This window comes from Platichthys flesus, chromosome 5 (genome assembly GCF_949316205.1).
Source record: "Platichthys flesus chromosome 5, fPlaFle2.1, whole genome shotgun sequence".
NCBI lineage: Eukaryota > Metazoa > Chordata > Actinopteri > Pleuronectiformes > Pleuronectidae > Platichthys > Platichthys flesus.
The window spans coordinates 17663845-17686047 of NC_084949.1; the positions used below are offsets into that span (position 1 = coordinate 17663845).

Here is a 22203-nt window from a genome sequence, read left to right on the forward strand (position 1 = left end):
CCAGTCAACATGACCTCACCATCAGTCAAAATGACATCACCACCAGTCAACATGACCTCACCAAGAGTCACCATGACCTCACCACCAGTTAACATGACCTCACCACCAGTCAACATGACCTCAGCACCAGTTAAAATTACCTCACCAACAGTCAACATGACATCACAACCACCAGTCAATATGACCTCACCACCAGTCAGCATGACATCTCTACCAGTCAATATGACATCTCCACCAGTCACCATGACCTCACCATCAGTCAACATGACATCACCACCACCAGTCAACATGACCTCACCACCAGTCACAGTGACCTCACAACCAGTCATCCTTACCTCACTACCAGTCAACTTGACATCACCACCACTAGTCAACATGACCTCACCACCAGTCAACATGACCTCACCTCCAGTCACCATGACCTCACCACCAGTCATCATGACTTCACCACCAGTTAACTTAACCTCCCCACCAGTCACCATGACATCACAACAAGTCATCACAACCTCTGCACCAGTCACCATGACATCACCACCACCAGTCAACATGACATCTCCACCAAGCAACATTACCTCACCACCAGTCAACATGACATCTCCACCAGTCAACATTACTTCACCACTTGTCAACATGACCTCACCACCAGTCATCATGACCTCACCACCAGTTACCATGACATCACTACCAGTCAACATGACATCACCACCAACAGTCAACGAGACCTCACTACCAGTCAACATGACATCACCACAACCAGTCAACATGACATCACAACCATCATTTACCATGACATCACCACCAGTCAACATGACCTCACCACCTGTCAACAAGACCTCACTACCAGTCAACATGACATCACAACCATCATTTACCATGACATCAGCACCAGTAAACATGACCTCACAACCAGTCACCCTGATCTCTGCACTAGTCACCATGACCTCACCACCAATCAACATGACATCTCCAACAGTCAACATGACATCTCCACCAGTCACCTTGACCTCACCACTTGTCAACATGACATCACTACCACCAGTCAACATGACCTCACCACTTGTCAACATGACATCACTACCACCAGTCACCAGGACCTCACCACCAGTCATCATGACCTCACCACCAGTCAACATGACATCTCCACCAGTCACCTTGACCTCACCACTTGTCAACATGACATCACTACCACCAGTCAACATGACCTCACCACCAGTCATCATGACCTCACCACCAGTTACCATGACATCACTACCAGTCAACATGACATCACCACCACCAGTCAACATGACCTCACCACCAGTTAACATTACCTCACCAACATCAGTCAACACAACCTCACCACCGTTAACCATGACATCACCACAACCAGTCAACCCGACTTCACCACCAGTCAACATGACATCACCACCACCAGTAAACATGACCTCACTACCAGTGTACATGACATCACCACAACCAGTCAACATGACATCACAACCATCATTTACCATGACATCACCACCAGTCAACATGACCTCACCACCAGTCACCCTGATCTCTGCACCAGTCACCATGACCTCACCACCAATCAACATGACATCTCCACCAGTCAACATGACATCTCCACCAGTCACCTTGACCTCACCACTTGTCAACATGACATCACTACCACCAGTCAACATGACCTCACCACCAGTCATCATGACCTCACCACCAGTTACCATGACATCACTACCAGTCAACATGACCTCACCACCAGTCATCATGACTTCACCACCAGTTACCATCACATCAGTACCAGTCAACATGACATCACCACCACCAGTCAACATGACCTCACCACCAGTTAACATTACCTCACCAACATCAGTCAACACAACCTCACCACCAGTCACCATGACATCACCACAACCAGTCAACCCGACTTCACCACCAGTCACCATGACATCACCACCACCAGTTAACATGACCTCACCACCAGTCAACATGACCTCAGCACCAGTTAAAATTACCTCACCAACAGTCAACATGACATCACAACCACCAGTCAATATGACCTCACCACCAGTCAGCATGACATCTCTACCAGTCAACATGACATCTCCACCAGTCACCATGACCTCACCACCAGTCAACATGACATCACCACCACCAGTCAACATGACCTCACCACCAGTCACAGTGACCTCACAACCAGTCATCCTTACCTCACCACCAGTCAACTTGACATCACCACCACTATTCAACATGACCTCACCACCAGTCAACATGACCTCACCTCCAGTCACCATGACATCACAACAACAAGTCATCACAACCTCTGCACAAGTCACCATGACATCACCACCACCAGTCAACACAACATCTCCACCAAGCAACATTACTTCACCACCATCAGTCAACATGACATCTCCACCAGTCAACATTACTTCACCACCAGTTAACCTGACCTCCCCACCAGTCACCATGACATCACAACAACAAGTCATCACAACCTCTGCACCAGTCACCATGACATCAACACCACCAGTCAACATGACATCTCCACCAAGCAACATTACCTCACCACCATCAGTCAACATGACATCTCCACCAGTCAACATTACTTCACCACTTGTCAACATGACCTCACCACCAGTCATCATGACCTCACCACCAGTTACCATGACATCACTACCAGTCAACATGACATCACCACCAACAGTCAACGAGACCTCACTACCAGTCAACATGACATCACCACAACCAGTCAACATGACATCACAACCATCATTTACCATGACATCACCACCAGTCAACATGACCTCACCACCAGTCAACATGACCTCACTACCAGTCAACATGACATCACCACAACCAGTCAACATGACATCACAACCATCATTTACCATGACATCACCACCAGTCAACATGACCTCACCACCAGTCACCCTGATCTCTGCACCAGTCACCATGACTTCACCACCAATCAACATGACATCTCCACCAGTCAACATGACATCTCCACCAGTCACCTTGACCTCACCACCAGTCATCATGACCTCACCACCAGTTACCATCACATCACTACCAGTCAACATGACATCACCACCACCAGTCAACATGACCTCACCACCAGTTAACATTACCTCACCAACATCAGTCAACACAACCTCACCACCAGTCAACATGACATCACCACAACCAGTTAACATGACCTCACCACCAGTCAACATGACCTCAGCACCAGTTAAAATTACCTCACCAACAGTCAACATGACATCACAACCACCAGTCAATATGACCTCACCACCAGTCAGCATGACATCTCTACCAGTCACCATGACATCACCACAACCAGTCAACCCGACTTCACCACCAGTCACCATGACATCACAACAACAAGTCATCACAACCTCTGCACCAGTCACTATGACATCACCACCACCAGTCAACATGACATCTCCAACAAGCAACATTACCCCACCACCATCAGTCAACATGACATCTCCATCAGTCAACATTACTTCACCACCAGTCACCATGACATCACCACCACCAGTTAACATGACATCACCGCCAGTCAACATGACACCTGCACCCGTCACCTTGACCTCACCACCAGTCAACAAGACATCAACACCACCAGTCAACATGACCTCACCACCAGTCACAGTGACCTCACAACCAGTTACCATGATATCAACACCACCAGTTAACATGACCTCACCACCAGTCTACCTAACCTCACCTCCAGTCACCATGACCTCACCACCAGTCATCATGACCTCACCACCAGTTAACTTGACCTCCCCGAGAGTCACCATGACATCACAACAACAAGTCATCACAACCTCTGCACCAGTCACCATGACATCACCACCACCAGTCAACATGACATCTCCACCAAGCAACATTACCTCACCACCATCAGTCAACATGACATCTCCACCAGTCAACATTACTTCACCACTTGTCAACATGACATCACTACCACCAGTCAACATGACCTCACCACCAGTCATCATGACCTCACCACCTGTTAATATGACATCACTACCAGTCATCATGACATCACCACCACCAGTTAACATGACCTCACTACCAGTCAACATGACATCACCACAACCAGTCAACATGACATCACAACCATCATTTACCATGACATCACCACCAGTCAACATGACCTCACCACCATTCATCATGACCTCACCTCCAGTCACCCTGATCTCACCACCAGTCACCATGACCTCACCACCAATCAACATGACATCTCCACCAGTCAACATGACATCTCCACCAGTCACCTTGACCTCACCACTTGTCAACATGACATCACTACCACCAGTCAACATGACCTCACGACCAGTCATCATGACCTCACCACCAGTTACCATGACATCACTACCAGTCAACATTACATCACCACCACCAATCAACATGACCTCACCACCAGTTAACATTAACTCACCAACATCAGTCAACACAACCTCACCACCAGTCACCATGACATCACCACAACCAGTCAACATTACTTCACCACCAGTCAACATGACATCACCACCACCAGTCAACATGACCTCACCACCAGTTAACATTAACTCACCAACATCAGTCAACACAACCTCACCACCAGTCACCATGACATCACCACAACCAGTCAACATGACTTCACCAACAGTCAACATGACATCACAACCACCAGTCAATATGACCTCACCGCCAGTCAGCATGACATCTCTACCAGTCAACATGACATCTCCACCAGTCACCTTGACCTCACCATCAGTCAATATGACATCACCACAACCAGTCAACATGACCTCACCTCCAGTCACCATGACATATCCCCCAGTCAACATGACACCTCCACCCGTCACCTTGACCTCACCACCAGTCAACAAGACATCAACACCACCAGTCAAAATGACCTCACCACCAGTCGTCATGACCTCACCACCAGTGACCATGACATCACCAGCAGTCAACATGACATCACCAACACCAGTCAACATGACTTCCCCACCAGTCACAATGACATCACAACAAGCCATCACAACCTCTGCACCAGTCACCATGACACCACCACCACCAGACAACATGACATCTCCACCAAGCAACATTACCTCACCACCATCAGTCAACATGACATCTCCACCAGTCAACATTACTTCACCACCATTCACCATGACATCACCACCACCAGTCAACATGACATCACCACCACCTATCAACATGACCTCACCACCAGTCATCATGACCTCACCACCAGTTACCATGACATCACTACCAGTCAACATTACATCACCACCACCAGTCAACATGACCTCACCACCAGTTAACATTAACTCACCAACATCAGTCAACACAACCTCACCACCAGTCACCATGACATCACCACAACCAGTCAACATTACTTCACCACCAGTCAACATGACAACACTACCACCAGTCAACATGACCTCACCACCAGTCATCATGACCTCACCACCAGTTACCATGACATCACTACCAGTCAACATTACATCACCACCACCAGTCAACATGACCTCACCACCAGTTAACATTAACTCACCAACATCAGTCAACACAACCTCACTACCAGTCACCATGACATCACCACAGCCAGTCAACATTACTTCACCACCAGTCAACATGACATCACCACCACCAGTCAACATGACCTCACCACCAGTTAACATTAACTCACCAACATCAGTCAACACAACCTCACCACCAGTCACCATGACATCACCACAACCAGTCAAAATGACTTCACCAACAGTCAACATGACATCACAACCACCAGTCAATATGACCTCACCGCCAGTCAGCATGACATCTCTACCAGTCAACATGACATCTCCACCAGTCACCATGACGTCACCATCAGTCAATATGACATCACCACAACCAGTCAACATGACCTCACCTCCAGTCACCATGACATCTCCCCCAGTCAACATGACATCTCCACCCGTCACCTTGACCTCACCACCAGTCGTCATGACCTCATCACCAGTGACCATGACATCACCACCAGTCAACATGACCTCACCACCAGTTGTCATGACCTCATCACCAGTGACCATGACATCACCAGCAGTCAACATGACATCACCAACACCAGTCAACATGACTTCCCCACCAGTCCTCATGACCTCACCACCAGTCACCATGACATCACCACCAAGCAACATTACCTCACCACCATCAGTCAACATGACATCTCCAACAGTCAACATTACTTCACCACTAGTCACCATGACATCACCACCACCAGTTAACATGACATCTCTGCCAGTCAACATGACATCTCCACCAGTCACCTTGACCTCACCACCAGTCAACATGACCTCACCAACAGTCACCATGACCTCATCAACAGTCAACATGACATTTCCACCAGTCACCTTGACCTCACCACTTGTCAACATTACATCTCCTCTAATCAACGTGACCTCACCACCAGTCAACTTGACATCACCACCACCCATCAACATGACCTCACCACCAGTCAACATCACCTCACCACCAGTCACCAGGACATTTCCACCAGTCACCTTGACCTCACCACCAGTTACCATGACATTACAACCAGTCAACATGACATCACCACCAGTCAACATGACGTCACCACCACCAGTCAACATAACCTCACCACCAGTCACTATGACACCACCACCAATCAACATGACGTCTCCACCTTCAGTCAACGTGACATCACCACCAGTCAGCATGACATCACCACCAATCTCCACCGTGTCACCTATAGGTATCAGTTTCTCTTCAATGTTCTCAATAGAGAACACCTTTTATTTAATTCATCATCAGGTCATGTATCATTCAGGAATGGTGTTTATATTATAATTATGGTACAAATCAGGTAGAACCTAATTTTTAATATACTTCTAGGCAATGCAACCTCCTCACCAACATCTGGATCCTCAGCAGCGGTTGTCACAACAGTTGCACAAGAAGAAGATTCAACACTTCCGTTGGAATTTAAATTGCAACAAAATTTTACCTCACAACTTGGAAACAAATCATCCGAGGAGTTCAAGACATTAGAAACTACAATAGTAACAGCAGTAAGTACAAAGAAATATCTTAATATTTTTATGTCATTCTTAATATATTAGTGTTCATAATCAATGTGAATTGGTAAACAAAATATAGGGATGATCGTATGTTAATTTCCCCGGGAATAAGCTGGGATCTGAATGAAAGAAAGCAGGCCCATTTAGGAAACTGGTATCTATGACTGTATGAAATGTGATTCTGCTTAATAGAGCTTGGTTGAGGTATGCACACTATGGAGTGTGTTCTCGTCTCTGAGAAATCAATGTAAATGTTGTAAAAGAAACTATTTCTCAAAGTTAATGATACTGAAAAAAGAAGGAGAGTTGTGACAGCAGGGTTGCTTTGGGTTTAAATGACAAAAAATGAGACAGTGTTTATGTAGTTGAAACCGTCTTCCTTCTCTAATCCTGTTTTGGTATATTACTCTTACTGTTTGTCAATTTCATTTCCCCAGCTTGATGCTGTCTATTCGGAAGAATATGGAGACAGATTCGTCGGAACTAAGATCATCTCTTTCAGGTAAGTGACATCACACTTTATCGAACGTCTGAAGAAGAAAATAGTAACTGTGTCACTAAAGCTGTTTGCAGGGAACTGTAGTAATTGAAATAGAGTCAGTATGTGTGGAATTCCCATTCTTTATTTAATCAATCGTTTTGACTTTATCAAATGTCTGCAGTACATTTTGGTATAATTTTGACATGTCAATAAGAATGGCTGTAAATGAGGAAGGATGACATGACAACTGCCAAAAGTGAAGCCAAAGTATCTGGATCACATGCCAGTGGCTTCTAACAGAAAAGGTCATAAATTCTGTCCTCTCCATCTTAACATATGAGACAGAGGCTTATATCCCAAAAAGTGTTAAAAATACATGTCAGATATTTGTTTTTTTACCAAAGACGATTTCTGACAATTCAGGTAATTTGTATTTATTTTAATCAAAAGGTAAAATTTATGTTTTATATTAGTTATTTTAAGGTACAAAAATCGGGTGAGACATAATGATTGACAGCTGGGATTGACGTTTGATTGGGCTGCTGGGTTTATTGGCACCTACACCCTGGCCAACCTCCAAGATGACTATTGCACAGACTCAGATTTCAATGGCATGAGATCGCAGCATCCTTACCAGTGATATTTTATCTTCATTTTTGGAAAAAGTGGAGTGAAATATTGATACATCGTTCATCCATGTATAAACAGTTACTGGTCATGACTGACACATAACAATATTAATGATTTTCCTTACAGTAAAGGATCAGTTGTTGTAGAGGCTGAGCTTCAGTTCAAAAATACCAGCTCAGTGCCAGAAACTACTGCTGCGGAAAATGTTCTGGTGGATGAAGCAACCAACAATCCCAACTTCTCTCTTTCAATTAACACATCAAGCATTGTTATAACAGGTAAGCATTGTGTAATAGGTTTTGTTGCTAACACTACATAATACAGAAATTGACTACAGCTGAAAATATTAAAAAAATATGAGTTGAAATGGTCAAATTTGTTTGGATAAAAAGTGACACTCTTCAGAAGAGTTTGTCTGCACAAATAGCAACTCTCCTGAAGACTGCATTCTTCTGATAAAGACCATGTTTGACAGTCAAGTTTTGTGGTGACCAATCTTAGAGATAAGAAGACTAAACCTCCTATATGGTAAAGGTTGGGAAGATAAGCTGTAATTTGTGTGTTGCGATACGTATGCAACGTGATTATTTTGACTATGTAGAGACGATTTTGTACTGATTCAAATATCCTGAAACCACTGAAACAATATCCTTTTGGTTGTTACAGAAATTGCTACACCAACAACAAGCCCAGCAACTGTTACAACTGTGCCTATCACTTCAGCTGCCAATGTCACAGTTGCTACAACTGCTGCAACCTATGTTCCAACTGGCTCTACAGGTGTGAATATGACCTCACCACCAGTTAACATGACCTCACCACCAGTGAACATTACATCTCTACCAATCAACGTGACCTCACCACCAGTCAACTTGACATCACCACCACCTATCAACATGACCTCACCACCAGTCAACATGACCTCACCACCTATCATCATGACCTCACCACCAGTTACCATGACATTACAACCAGTCAACATGACATCACCACCAGTCAACATGACATCACCACCACCAATCAACATGACCTCACCACCATTCATCTCGACCTCACCACTATTCACAATGACATCACAACCCGTCCACTTGTCATCACCACCACCAGTCAACATGACCTCACCACCAGTCACTATGACACCACCACCAATCAACATGACGTCTCCACCTTCAGTCAACATGACTTCACCACCAGTCATCAAGACATCACCACCATTCAGCATGACCTTACCACCAGTCAACATGACATCACCACCATCAATCAACATGACGTCTCCACCTTCAGTCAACATGACCTCACCACCAGTCAACATGACATTACCTCCAATCAACATGACCTCACCAACACTCAACATTACATCTCCACCAATCAACGTGACCTCACCACCAGTCAAGGTGACATCACCACCACCAATCAACATGACCTCACCACCAGTCATCAGGACCTCACCACCAGTCAACATGACATTACCTCCAATCAACATGACCTCACCAACAGTCAACATTACATCTCCACCAATCAACATGACCTCACCACCAGTCACCAGGACTTCACCACCAGTCAGCATGACATCACCACCAATCTCCACCGTGTCACCTATAGGTATCAGTTTCCCTTCAATGTTCTCAGTAGAAAACACCTTTTATTTAATTCATCATCAGGTCATGTATAATTCAGGAATGGTGTTTATATTATAATTATGGTACAATCAGGTAGACCCTAATTTTTAATATACTTCTAGGCAATGCAACCTCCTCACCAACATCTGGATCCTCAGCAGCGGTTGTCACAACAGTTGCACAAGAAGAAGATTCAACACTTCCGTTGGAATTTAAATTGCAACAAAATTTTACCTCACAACTTGGAAACAAATCATCCGAGGAGTTCAAGACATTAGAAAATACAATAGTTACAGCAGTAAGTACAAAGAAATATCTTAATATTTTTATGTCATTCTTAATATATTAGTGTTCATAATCAATGTGAATTGGTAAACAAAATATAGGGATGATCGTATGTTAATTTCACCGGGAATAAGCTGGGATCTAAATGAAAGAAACCAGGCCCATTTAGGAAACTGGTATCTATGACTGTATGAAATGTGATTCTGCTTAATAGAGCTTGGTGGAGGTATGCACACTATGGAGTGTGTTCTCGTTCTCTGAGAAATCAATGTAAATGTTGTAAAAGAAACTATTTCTCAAAGTTAATGATACTGAAAAAAGAAGGAGAGTTGTGACAGCAGGGTTGCTTTGGGTTTAAATGACAAAAAACGAGACAGTGTTTATGTAGTTGCAACCGTCTTCCTTCTCTAATCCTGTTTTGGTGTATTACTCTTACTGTTTGTCAATTTAATTTCCCCAGCTTGATGCTGTCTATTCGGAAGAATACGGAGACAGATTCGTCGGAACTAAGATCATCTCTTTCAGGTAAGTGACATCACACTTTATCGAACATCTGAAGAAGAAAATAGTAAGTGTGTCACTAAACCTGTTTGCAGGGAACTGTAGTAATTGAAATAGAGTCAGTATGTGTGGAATTCCCATTCGTTATTTAATCAATCATTTTGACTTCATCAAATGTCTGCAGTACATTTTGGTATAATTTTGACATGTCAACAAGAATGACTGTAAATGAAGAAGGATGACATGACAACTGCCAAAAGTGAAGCCAAAGTATCTGGATCACATGCCAGTGGCTTCCAACAGAAAAGCTCATAAGTTCTGTCCTCTCCATCTTAACATATGGGACAGAGGCTTATATACATACATAATAACACATAATAATTGACAGCTGGGATCGACGTTTGATTGGTCTGCTGGGTTTATTGGCATAACCTCTACACCCTGGCAAAACTCCAAGATGACTATTGCACAGACTCAGATTTCAATAGCATGAGATGGCAGCATCCTTACCAGTGATATTGTATATTTTTGGAAAAAGTGGAGTGAAATATTGATGCATCGTTCATCTATGTATAAACAGTTACTGGTCACAAATGCCACGTAACAATATTAATGATTTTCCTTACAGTGAAGGATCAGTTGTTGTAGAGGCTGAGCTTCAGTTCAAAAATACCAGCTCAGTGCCAGAAACTACTGCTGTGGAAAATGTTCTGGTGGATGAAGCAACCAACAATCCCAACTTCTCTCTTTCAATTAACACATCAAGCATTGTTATAACAGGTAAGCATTGTGTAATAGTTTTTGTTGCTAACACTACATAATACAGAAATTGACTAACAGTGTAACAGTACAAATTACCTTAACATTCCTTGGATATAAGTGTTTGAAATATGTACAAATACTCATCCATTCATACTGGTATTCAATGAAGGTATAGCCGAACAAGGGGTATCCATTTAGATTTAGTGGAAAGTATTTCATCGTTTAATTGCACACCTGAATATTTTAGATATTTTAGGTGCTTAATATCATGTAGTCAAAGATAGCTGGGTATTTACATTTTGTTGAAAGAAATGTGCTAGGTTTGTAGGAGCATGTTCCCTTTGATGAAAAAGGCCAATCTTGAGCATGATTACAGCTGAAAATATTAAAAAAATATGAGTTGAATTAGTCAAATTTGTTTGGATAAAAAGTGACACTCTTCAGAAGAGTTTGTCTGCACAAACAGCAACTCTCCTGAAGACTGCATTCTTCTGATAAAGACCATGTTTGACAGTCAAGTTTTGTGGTGACCAATCTTAGAGATAAGACTAACCCATATAGGAGACTAAACCTCCTATATGGTAAAGGTTGGGAAGATAAGCTGTAATTTGTGTGTTGCGAACGTATGTTAACCGTGATTATTTTGACTGTGTAGAGACGATTTTGTACTAATTCAAAAGATCCTGAAACCACTGAAACAATATCCTTTTGGTTGTTACAGAAATTGCTGCACCAACAACAAGCCCAGCAACTGTTAAAACTGTGCCTATCACTTCAGCTGCCAATGTCACAGTTGCTACAACTGCTGCAACCTATGTTCCAACTGGCTCTACAGGTGTGAATATGACCTCAACACCAGTTAACATGACCTCACCACCAGTTACCATGACATCACTACCAGTCAACATGACATCACCACCACCAGTCAACATGACCTCACCACCAGTTAGCATTTCCTCAACAACATCAGTCAACACAACCTCACCACCAGTCACCATGACATCACCACAACCAGTCACCATGACATCACCACCACCAGTTAACATGACCTCACCACCAGTCAACATTACCTCATCACCAGTTAAAATTACCTCACCAACAGTCAAAATGACATCACAACCACCAGTCAATATGACCTCACCACCAGTCAGCATTACATCTCTACCAGTCAACATGACATCTCCACCAGTCACCATGACCTCACCATCAGTCAATATGACATCACCACAACCAGTCACCATGACATCACAACAACAAGTCATCACAACCTCTGCACCAGTCACCATGACATCACAACCACCAGTCAACATGACATTTCCACCAGGCAACATTACCTCACCACCATCAGTCAACATGACATCTCCATCAGTCAACATTACTTCACAACCAGTCACCATGACATCAACACCACCAGTTAACATGACATCACCGCCAGTCAACATGACATCTCCACCAGTCAACATGACATCACCAGTCAACATGACATCACCACCATCAGTCAACATGACCTCACCACCAGTCACAGTGACCTCACAACCAGTTACCATGATATCAACACCACCAGTTAACATGACCTCCCCAACAGTCAACATTACTTCACCACCTTTCACCATGACATCACCACCACCAGTTAACATGACATCTCCGCCAGTCAACATGACATCTCCACCAGTCACCTTGACCTCACCACCAGTCAACATGACATCACCAGTCAACATGACCTCACCAACAGTCACCATGACCTCACCACCAGTCACCATGACCTCACCACCAATCAACATGACATCTCCACCAGTCAACATGACATCTCCACCAGTCACCTTGACCTCACCACTTGTCAACATGACATCAACACCACCAGTTAACATGACCTCACCACCAGTTAACATGACCTCACCTCCAGTCACCATGACCTCAACACCAGTTACCATGACATCAACACCACCAGTTAACATGACCTCACCACCAGTCAACATGACCTCACCTCCAGTCACCATGACATCACAACAAGTCATCACAACCTCTGCACCAGTCACCATGACATCACCACCACCAGTCAACATGACATCTCCACCAAGCAACATTACCTCACCACCATCAGTCAACATGACATCTCCACCAGTCAACATTACTTCACCACTTGTCAACATGACCTCACCACCAGTCATCCTGACCTCACCAACAGTCATAATGACCTCTCAACCAGTTACCATGATATCAACACCACCAGTTAACATGACCTCACCACCAGTCAACATGACCTCACCTCCAGTCACCATGACCTCACCACATGTCATCATGACTTCACCACCAGTCACCATGACCTCGACACCAATCAACATGTCATCTCCACCAGTCAACATGACATCTCCACTAGTCACCTTGACCTCACCACTTGTCAACATGACATCACTACCACCAGTCAACATGACCTCACCACCAGTCATCATGACCTCACCACCAGTTACCATGACATCACTACCAGTCAACATGACATCACCACCACCAGTCAACATGACCTCACCACCAGTTAACATTACCTCACCAACATCAGTCAACACAACCTCACCACCAGTCTCCATGACATCACCACAACCAGTCAATATGACCTCACCACCAGTCAGCATGACATCACCACCACCAGTTAACATGACCTCACCACCAGTCAACATGACCTCAGCACCAGTTAAAAATACCTCACCAACAGTCAACATGACATCACAACCACCAGTCAATATGACCTCACCACCAGTCAATATGACATCACCACAACCAGTCACCATGACATCACAACAAGAAATCATCAAAACCTCTGCACCAGTCACCATGACATCACCACCACCAGTCAACATGACATCTCCACAAAGCAACATTACCTCACCACCATCAGTCAACATGACATCTCCATCAGTCAACATTACTTCACCACCAGTCACCATGACATCACCACCATCAGTCAACATGACATCTCCACCAGTCAACATTACTTCACCACTTGTCAACATGACATCACTACCACCAGTCAACATGACCTCACCACCAGTCATCATGACCTCACCACCTGTTACCATGACATCACTACCAGTCAACATGACATCACCACCACCAGTCAACATGAACTCACCACCAGTTGTCATGACCTCACCACCAGTGACCATGACATCACCACCACCAGTCAACATGACCTCACTGTCAGTCAACATGACATCACCACAACCAGTCAACATGACATCACAACCATCATTTACCACGACATCACCACCAGTCAACATGACCTCACCACCAGTCAATATGACCTCACCACCAGTCACCCTGATCTCACCAACAGTCACCATGACCTCATCAACAGTCAGCATGAAATCACCACCATCAGTCAACATGACCTCACCACCAGTCACAGTGACCTCACAATCAGTCATCCTGACCTCACCACCAGTCAACTTGACATCACCACCACTAGTCAACATGACCTCACCACCACTAGTCAACATGACCTCACCACCAGTCATAATGACCTCTCTACCAGTTACCATGATATCAACACCACCAGTTAACATGACCTCACCACCAGTCAACATGACCTCACCTCCAGTCACCATGACCTCACCACCAGTCATCATGACTTCACCACCAGTTAACTGGACCTCCCCACCAGTCACCATGACATCACAACAACAAGTCATCACAACCTCTGCACCAGTCACCATGACATCACCACCACCAGTCAACATGACATCTCCACCAAGCAACATTACCTCACCACCATTAGTCAACATGACATCTCCACCAGTCAAAATTACTTCACCACCAGTCACCATGACATCACCACCACCAGTAAACATGACCTCACCACCAGTCATCATGACCTCACCACCTGTTACCATGACATCAGTACCAGTCAACATGACATCACCACCACCAGTCAATATGACCTCACTACCTGTCAACATGACATCACCACCATCATTTACCATGACATCACCACCAGTCACCATGACCTCACCACCAATCAACATGACATCTCCACCAGTCAACATGACATCTCCACCAGTCACCTTGACCTCACCACCAGTCAACAAGACATCAACACCACCAGTCAACATGACCTCACCACCAGTTGTCATGACCTCACCACCAGTGACCATGACATCACCAGCAGTCAACATGACATCACCAACACCAGTCAACATGACCTCCCCACTAGTCACCATGACATCACAACAACAAGTCAGCACAACCTCTGCACCAGTCACCATGACATCACCACCACCAGTCAACCTGACATCTCCACCGAGCAACATTACCTCACCACCATCAGTCAACATGACATCTCCACCAGTCAACATTACTTCACCACCTGTCACCATGACATCACAACCACCAGTTAACAAGACATCTCTTCCAGTCAACATGACATCTCCACCAGTCACCTTGACCTCACCAACAGTCAGCATGACATCAACAGTCAACATGACCTCACCAACAGTCACCATGACCTCATCAACAGTCAACATGACGTCACCACCATCAGTCAACATGACCTCACCATCAGTCACAGTGACCTCAAAACCAGTCATCCTGACCTCACCACCAGTTAACTTGACATCACCACCACTAGTCAACATGACCTCACCACCAGTAATAATGACCTCTCAACCAGTTACCAAGATATCAACACCACCAGTTTACTTGAACTCACCACCAGTCAACATGACCTCACCTCCAGTCTCCATGACCTCACCACCAGTCATCATGACTTCACCACCAGTTAACTTGACATTACCACCAGTCAACATGACATCACCACCACCAGTCAACATGACATTTCCACCAGTCACCTTGACCTCACCACTTGTCAACATGACATCACTACCACCAGTCAACATGACCTCACCACCAGTCATCATGACCTCACCACCAGTTACCATGACATCAACACCACCAGTTAACATTACCTCACCACCAGTCAACATGACCTCACCTCCAGTCACCATGACCTCACCACCAGTCATCATGACTTCACCACCAGTTAACTTGACCTCCCCACCAATCACCATGACATCACAACAAGTCATCACAACCTCTGCACCAGCCACCATGACATCACCACCATCAGTCAACACAACATCTCCACCAAGCAACATTACTTCACTACCAGTCACCATGACATCACCACCACCAGTTAACATGACATCTCCGCCAGTCAACATGACATCTCCACCAGTCACCTTAACCTCACCACCAGTCAACATGACATCACCAGTCAAAATGATCTCACCATCAGTCACCATGACCTCATCAACAGTCAACATGACCTCACCACCATCAGTCAACATGACCTCACCATCAGTCACAGTGACCTCACAACCAGTCATCCTGACCTCACCACCAGTTACCATGATATCAACACCACCAGTTAACATGACCTCACCACCAGTCAACATGACCTCACCTCCAGTCACCATGACCTCACCACCAGTCATCATGACTTCACCACCAGTTAACTTGACATTACCACCAGTAAACATGACATCACCACCACCAGTCAACATGACATTTCCACCAGTCACCTTGACCTCACCACTTGTCAACATGACATCACTACCACCAGTCAACATGACCTCACCACCAGTCATCATGACCTCACCACCAGCTACCAAGACATCAACACCACCAGTTAACATGACCTCACCACCAGTCAACATGACCTCACCTCCAGTCACCATGACATCTCCACTAGTCACCTTGACCTCACCACTTGTCAACATGACATCACTACCACCAGTCAACATGACCTCACCACCAGTCATCATGACCTCACCACCAGTTACCATGACATCACTACCAGTCAACATGACATCACCACCACCAGTCAACATGACCTCACCACCAGTTAACATTACCTCACCAACATCAGTCAACACAACCTCACCACCAGTCTCCATGACATCACCACAACCAGTCAATATGACCTCACCACCAGTCAGCATGACATCACCACCACCAGTTAACATGACCTCACCACCAGTCAACATGACCTCAGCACCAGTTAAAAATACCTCACCAACAGTCAACATGACATCACAACCACCAGTCAATATGACCTCACCACCAGTCAGCATGACATCTCTACCAGTCAACATGACATCTCCACCAGTCACCATGACCTCACCATCAGTCAATATGACATCACCACAACCAGTCACCATGACATCACAACAAGAAATCATCAAAACCTCTGCACCAGTCACCATGACATCACCACCACCAGTCAACATGACATCTCCACAAAGCAACATTACCTCACCACCATCAGTCAACATGACATCTCCATCAGTCAACATTACTTCACCACCAGTCACCATGACATCACCACCACCAGTCAACATGACATCTCCACCAAGCAACATTACCTCACCACCATCAGTCAACATGACATCTCCACCAGTCAACATTACTTCACCACTTGTCAACATGACATCACTACCACCAGTCAACATGACCTCACCACCAGTCATCATGACCTCACCACCTGTTACCATGACATCACTACCAGTCAACATGACATCACCACCACCAGTCAACATGACCTCACCACCAGTTGTCATGACCTCACCACCAGTGACCATGACATCACCACCACCAGTCAACATGACCTCACTGTCAGTCAACATGACATCACCACAACCAGTCAACATGACATCACAACCATCATTTACCACGACATCACCACCAGTCAACATGACCTCACCACCAGTCAACATGACCTCACCACCAGTCACCCTGATCTCACCAACAGTCACCTTGACCTCAACAACAGTCAGCATGACATCAACAGTCAACATGACCTCACCAACAGTCACCATGACCTCATCAACAGTCAACATGACATCACCAGCATCAGTCAACATGACCTCACCACCAGTCACAGTGACCTCACAACCAGTCATCCTGACCTCACCACCAGTCAACTTGACATCACCACCACTAGTCAACATGACCTCACCACCAGTCATAATGACCTCTCAACCAGTTACCATGATATCAACACCACCAGTTAACATGACCTCACCACCAGTTAACTTGACCTCCCCGAGAGTCACCATGATATCACAACAACAAGTCATTACAACCTCTGCACCAGTCACCATGACATCACCACCACCAGTCAACATGACATCTCCACCAGTCAACATTACCTCACCACCATCAGTCAACATGACATCTCCACCAGTCAACATTACTTCAACACCAGTCACCATGACATCACCACCACCAGTTAACATGACATCTCCGCCAGTCAACATGACATCTCCACCAGTCACCTTGACCTCACCACCAGTCAACATGACATCACCAGTCAACATGACCTCACCAACAGTCACCATGACCTCATCAACAGTCAACATGACGTCACCACCATCAGTCAACATGACCTCACCATCAGTCACAGTGACCTCACAACCAGTCATCCTGACCTCACCACCAGTTAACTTGACATCACCACCACTAGTCAACATGACCTCACCACCAGTAATAATGACCTCTCAACCAGTTACCAAGATATCAACACCACCAGTTTACTTGACCTCACCACCAGTCAACATTACCTCACCTCCAGTCACCATGACCTCACCACCAGTCATCATGACTTCACCACCAGTTAACTTGACATTACCACCAGTCAACATGACATCACCACCACCAGTCAACATGACATTTCCACCAGTCACCTTGACCTCACCACTTGTCAACATGACATCACTACCACCAGTCAACATGACCTCACCACCAGTCATCATGACCTCACCACCAGTTACCATGACATCAACACCACCAGTTAACATTACCTCACCACCAGTCAACATGACCTCACCTCCAGTCACCATGACCTCACCACCAGTCATCATGACTTCACCACCAGTTAACTTGACCTCCCCACCAATCACCATGACATCACAACAAGTCATCACAACCTCTGCACCAGTCACCATGACATCACCACCATCAGTCAACATGACATCTCCACCAAGCAACATTACTTCACTACCAGTCACCATGACATCACCACCACCAGTTAACATGACATCTCCGCCAGTCAACATGACATCTCCACCAGTCACCTTGACCTCACCACCAGTCAACATGACATCACCAGTCAAAATGACCTCACCAACAGTCACCATGACCTCATCAACAGTCAACATGACCTCACCATCAGTCACAGTGACCTCACAACCAGTCATCCTGACCTCACCACCAGTTACCATGATATCAACACCACCAGTTAACATGACCTCACCACCAGTCAACATGACCTCACCTCCAGTCACCATGACCTCACCACCAGTCATCATGACTTCACAACCAGTTAACTTGACATTACCACCAGTCAACATGACATCACCACCACCAGTCAACATGACCTCACCACCAGTCAACATGACCTCACCACCAGTTACCAAGACATCAACACCACCAGTTAACATGACCTCACCACCAGTCAACATGACCTCACCTCCAGTCACCATGACCTCACCACCAGTCATCATGACTTCACCACCAGTTAACTTGACATCTCCACCAGTCAACATGACATCTCCACCAGTCACCTTGACCTCACCACCAGTCAACAAGACATCAACACCACCAGTCAACATGACCTCACCACCAGTTGTCATGACCTCACCACCAGTGACCATGACATCACCAGCAGTCAACAAGACATCACCAACACCAGTCAACATGACCTCCCCACTAGTCACCATGACATCACAACAACAAGTCATCACAACCTCTGCACCAGTCACCATGACATCACCACCACCAGTCAACCTGACATCTCCACCGAGCAACATTACCTCACCACCATCAGTCAACATGACATCTCCACCAGTCAACATTACTTCACCACCTGTCACCATGACATCACAACCACCAGTTAACATGACATCTCTGCCAGTCAACATGACATCTCCACCAGTCACCTTGACCTCACCAACAGTCACCATGACCTCATCAACAGTCAACATGACATCACCACCATCAGTCAACATGACCTCACCACCAGTCACAGTGACCTCACAACCAGTCATCCTGACCTCACCACCAGTCAACTTGACATCACCACCACCAGTCAACATGACCTCACCTCCAGTCACCATGACCTCACCACCAGACATCATGACTTCACCACCAGTTAACTTGACCTCCCCACCAATCACCATGACATCACAACAAGTCATCACAACCTCTGCACCAGTCACCATGACATCACCACCACCAGTTAACATGACCTCACCACCAGTCAACATGACCTCACCTCCAGTCATCATGACTTCACCACCAGTTAACTTGACATTACCACCAGTCAACATGACATCACCACCACCAGTCAACATGACATTTCCACCAGTCACCTTGACCTCACCACTTGTCAACATGACATCACTACCACCAGTCAACATGACCTCACCACCAGTCATCATGACCTCACCACCAGTTACCAAGACATCAACACCACCAGTTAACATGACCTCACCACCAGTCAACATGACCTCACCTCCAGTCACCATGACCTCACCACCAGTCATCATGACTTCACCACCAGTAAACTTGACATCTCCACCAGTCAACATGACATCTCCACCAGTCACCTTGACCTCACCACCAGTCAACAAGACATCAACACCACCAGTCAACATGACATCACCACCAGTTGTCATGACCTCACCACCAGTGACCATGACATCACCAGCAGTCAACATGACATCACCAACACCAGTCAACATGACCTCCCCACTAGTCACCATGACATCACAACAACAAGTCATCACAACCTCTGCACCAGTCACCATGACATCACCACCACCAGTCAACCTGACATCTCCACCGAGCAACATTACCTCACCACCATCAGTCAACATGACATCTCCACCAGTCAACATTACTTCACCACCTGTCACCATGACATCACAACCACCAGTTAACATGACATCTCTGCCAGTCAACATGACATCTCCAACAGTCACCTTGACCTCACCAACAGTCAACATGACATCAACAGTCAACATGACCTCACCAACAGACACCATGACCTCATCAACAGTCAACATGACATCACCACCATCAGTCAACATGACCTCAACACCAGTCACAGTGACCTCACAACCAGTCATCCTGACCTCACCACCAGTCAACTTGACATCACCACCACTAGTCAACATGACCTCACCACCAGTCATAATGACCTCTCAACCAGTTACCATGATATCAACACCACCAGTTAACATGACCTCACCACCAGTTAACTTGACCTCCCCGAGAGTCACCATGACATCACAACAACAATTCATCACAACCTCTGCACCAGTCACCATGACATCACCACCACCAGTCAACATGACATCTCCACCAAGCAACATTACCTCACCACCATCAGTCAACATGACATCTCCACCAGTCAACATTACTTCACCACCAGTCACCATGATATCACCACCACCAGTTAACATGACATCTCCGCCAGTCACAATGACATCTCCACCAGTAACCTTGACCTCACCACCAGTAATAATGACCTCTCAACCAGTTACCATGATATCAGCACCACCAGTTAACATGACCTCACCACCAGTCAACATGACCTCACCTCCAGTCACCATGACCTCACCACCAGTCATCATGACTTCACCACCAGTTAACTTGACATTACCACCAGTCAACATGACATCACCACCACCAGTCAACATGACATTTCCACCAGTCACCTTGACCTCACCACTTTTCAACATGACATCACTACCACCAGTCAACATGACCTCACCACCAGTCATCATGACCTCACCAACAGTTACCATGACATCAA

General features: G+C 45.7%; 1 protein-coding gene across 1 annotated transcript in view; it reads left to right on the top strand.

The window, feature by feature from the left end:
- The first annotated feature begins 9281 nt into the window (after positions 1–9281).
- The window catches only part of LOC133953431 (uncharacterized), a 32472-nt gene continuing 19550 nt past the window's right edge, over positions 9282–22203 (top strand). The window contains exon 1 of the mRNA XM_062387356.1: positions 9282–9563. Coding sequence (XP_062243340.1) covers positions 9282–9563 — 282 coding nt within the window. The remainder of the gene's footprint in view (positions 9564–22203) is intronic.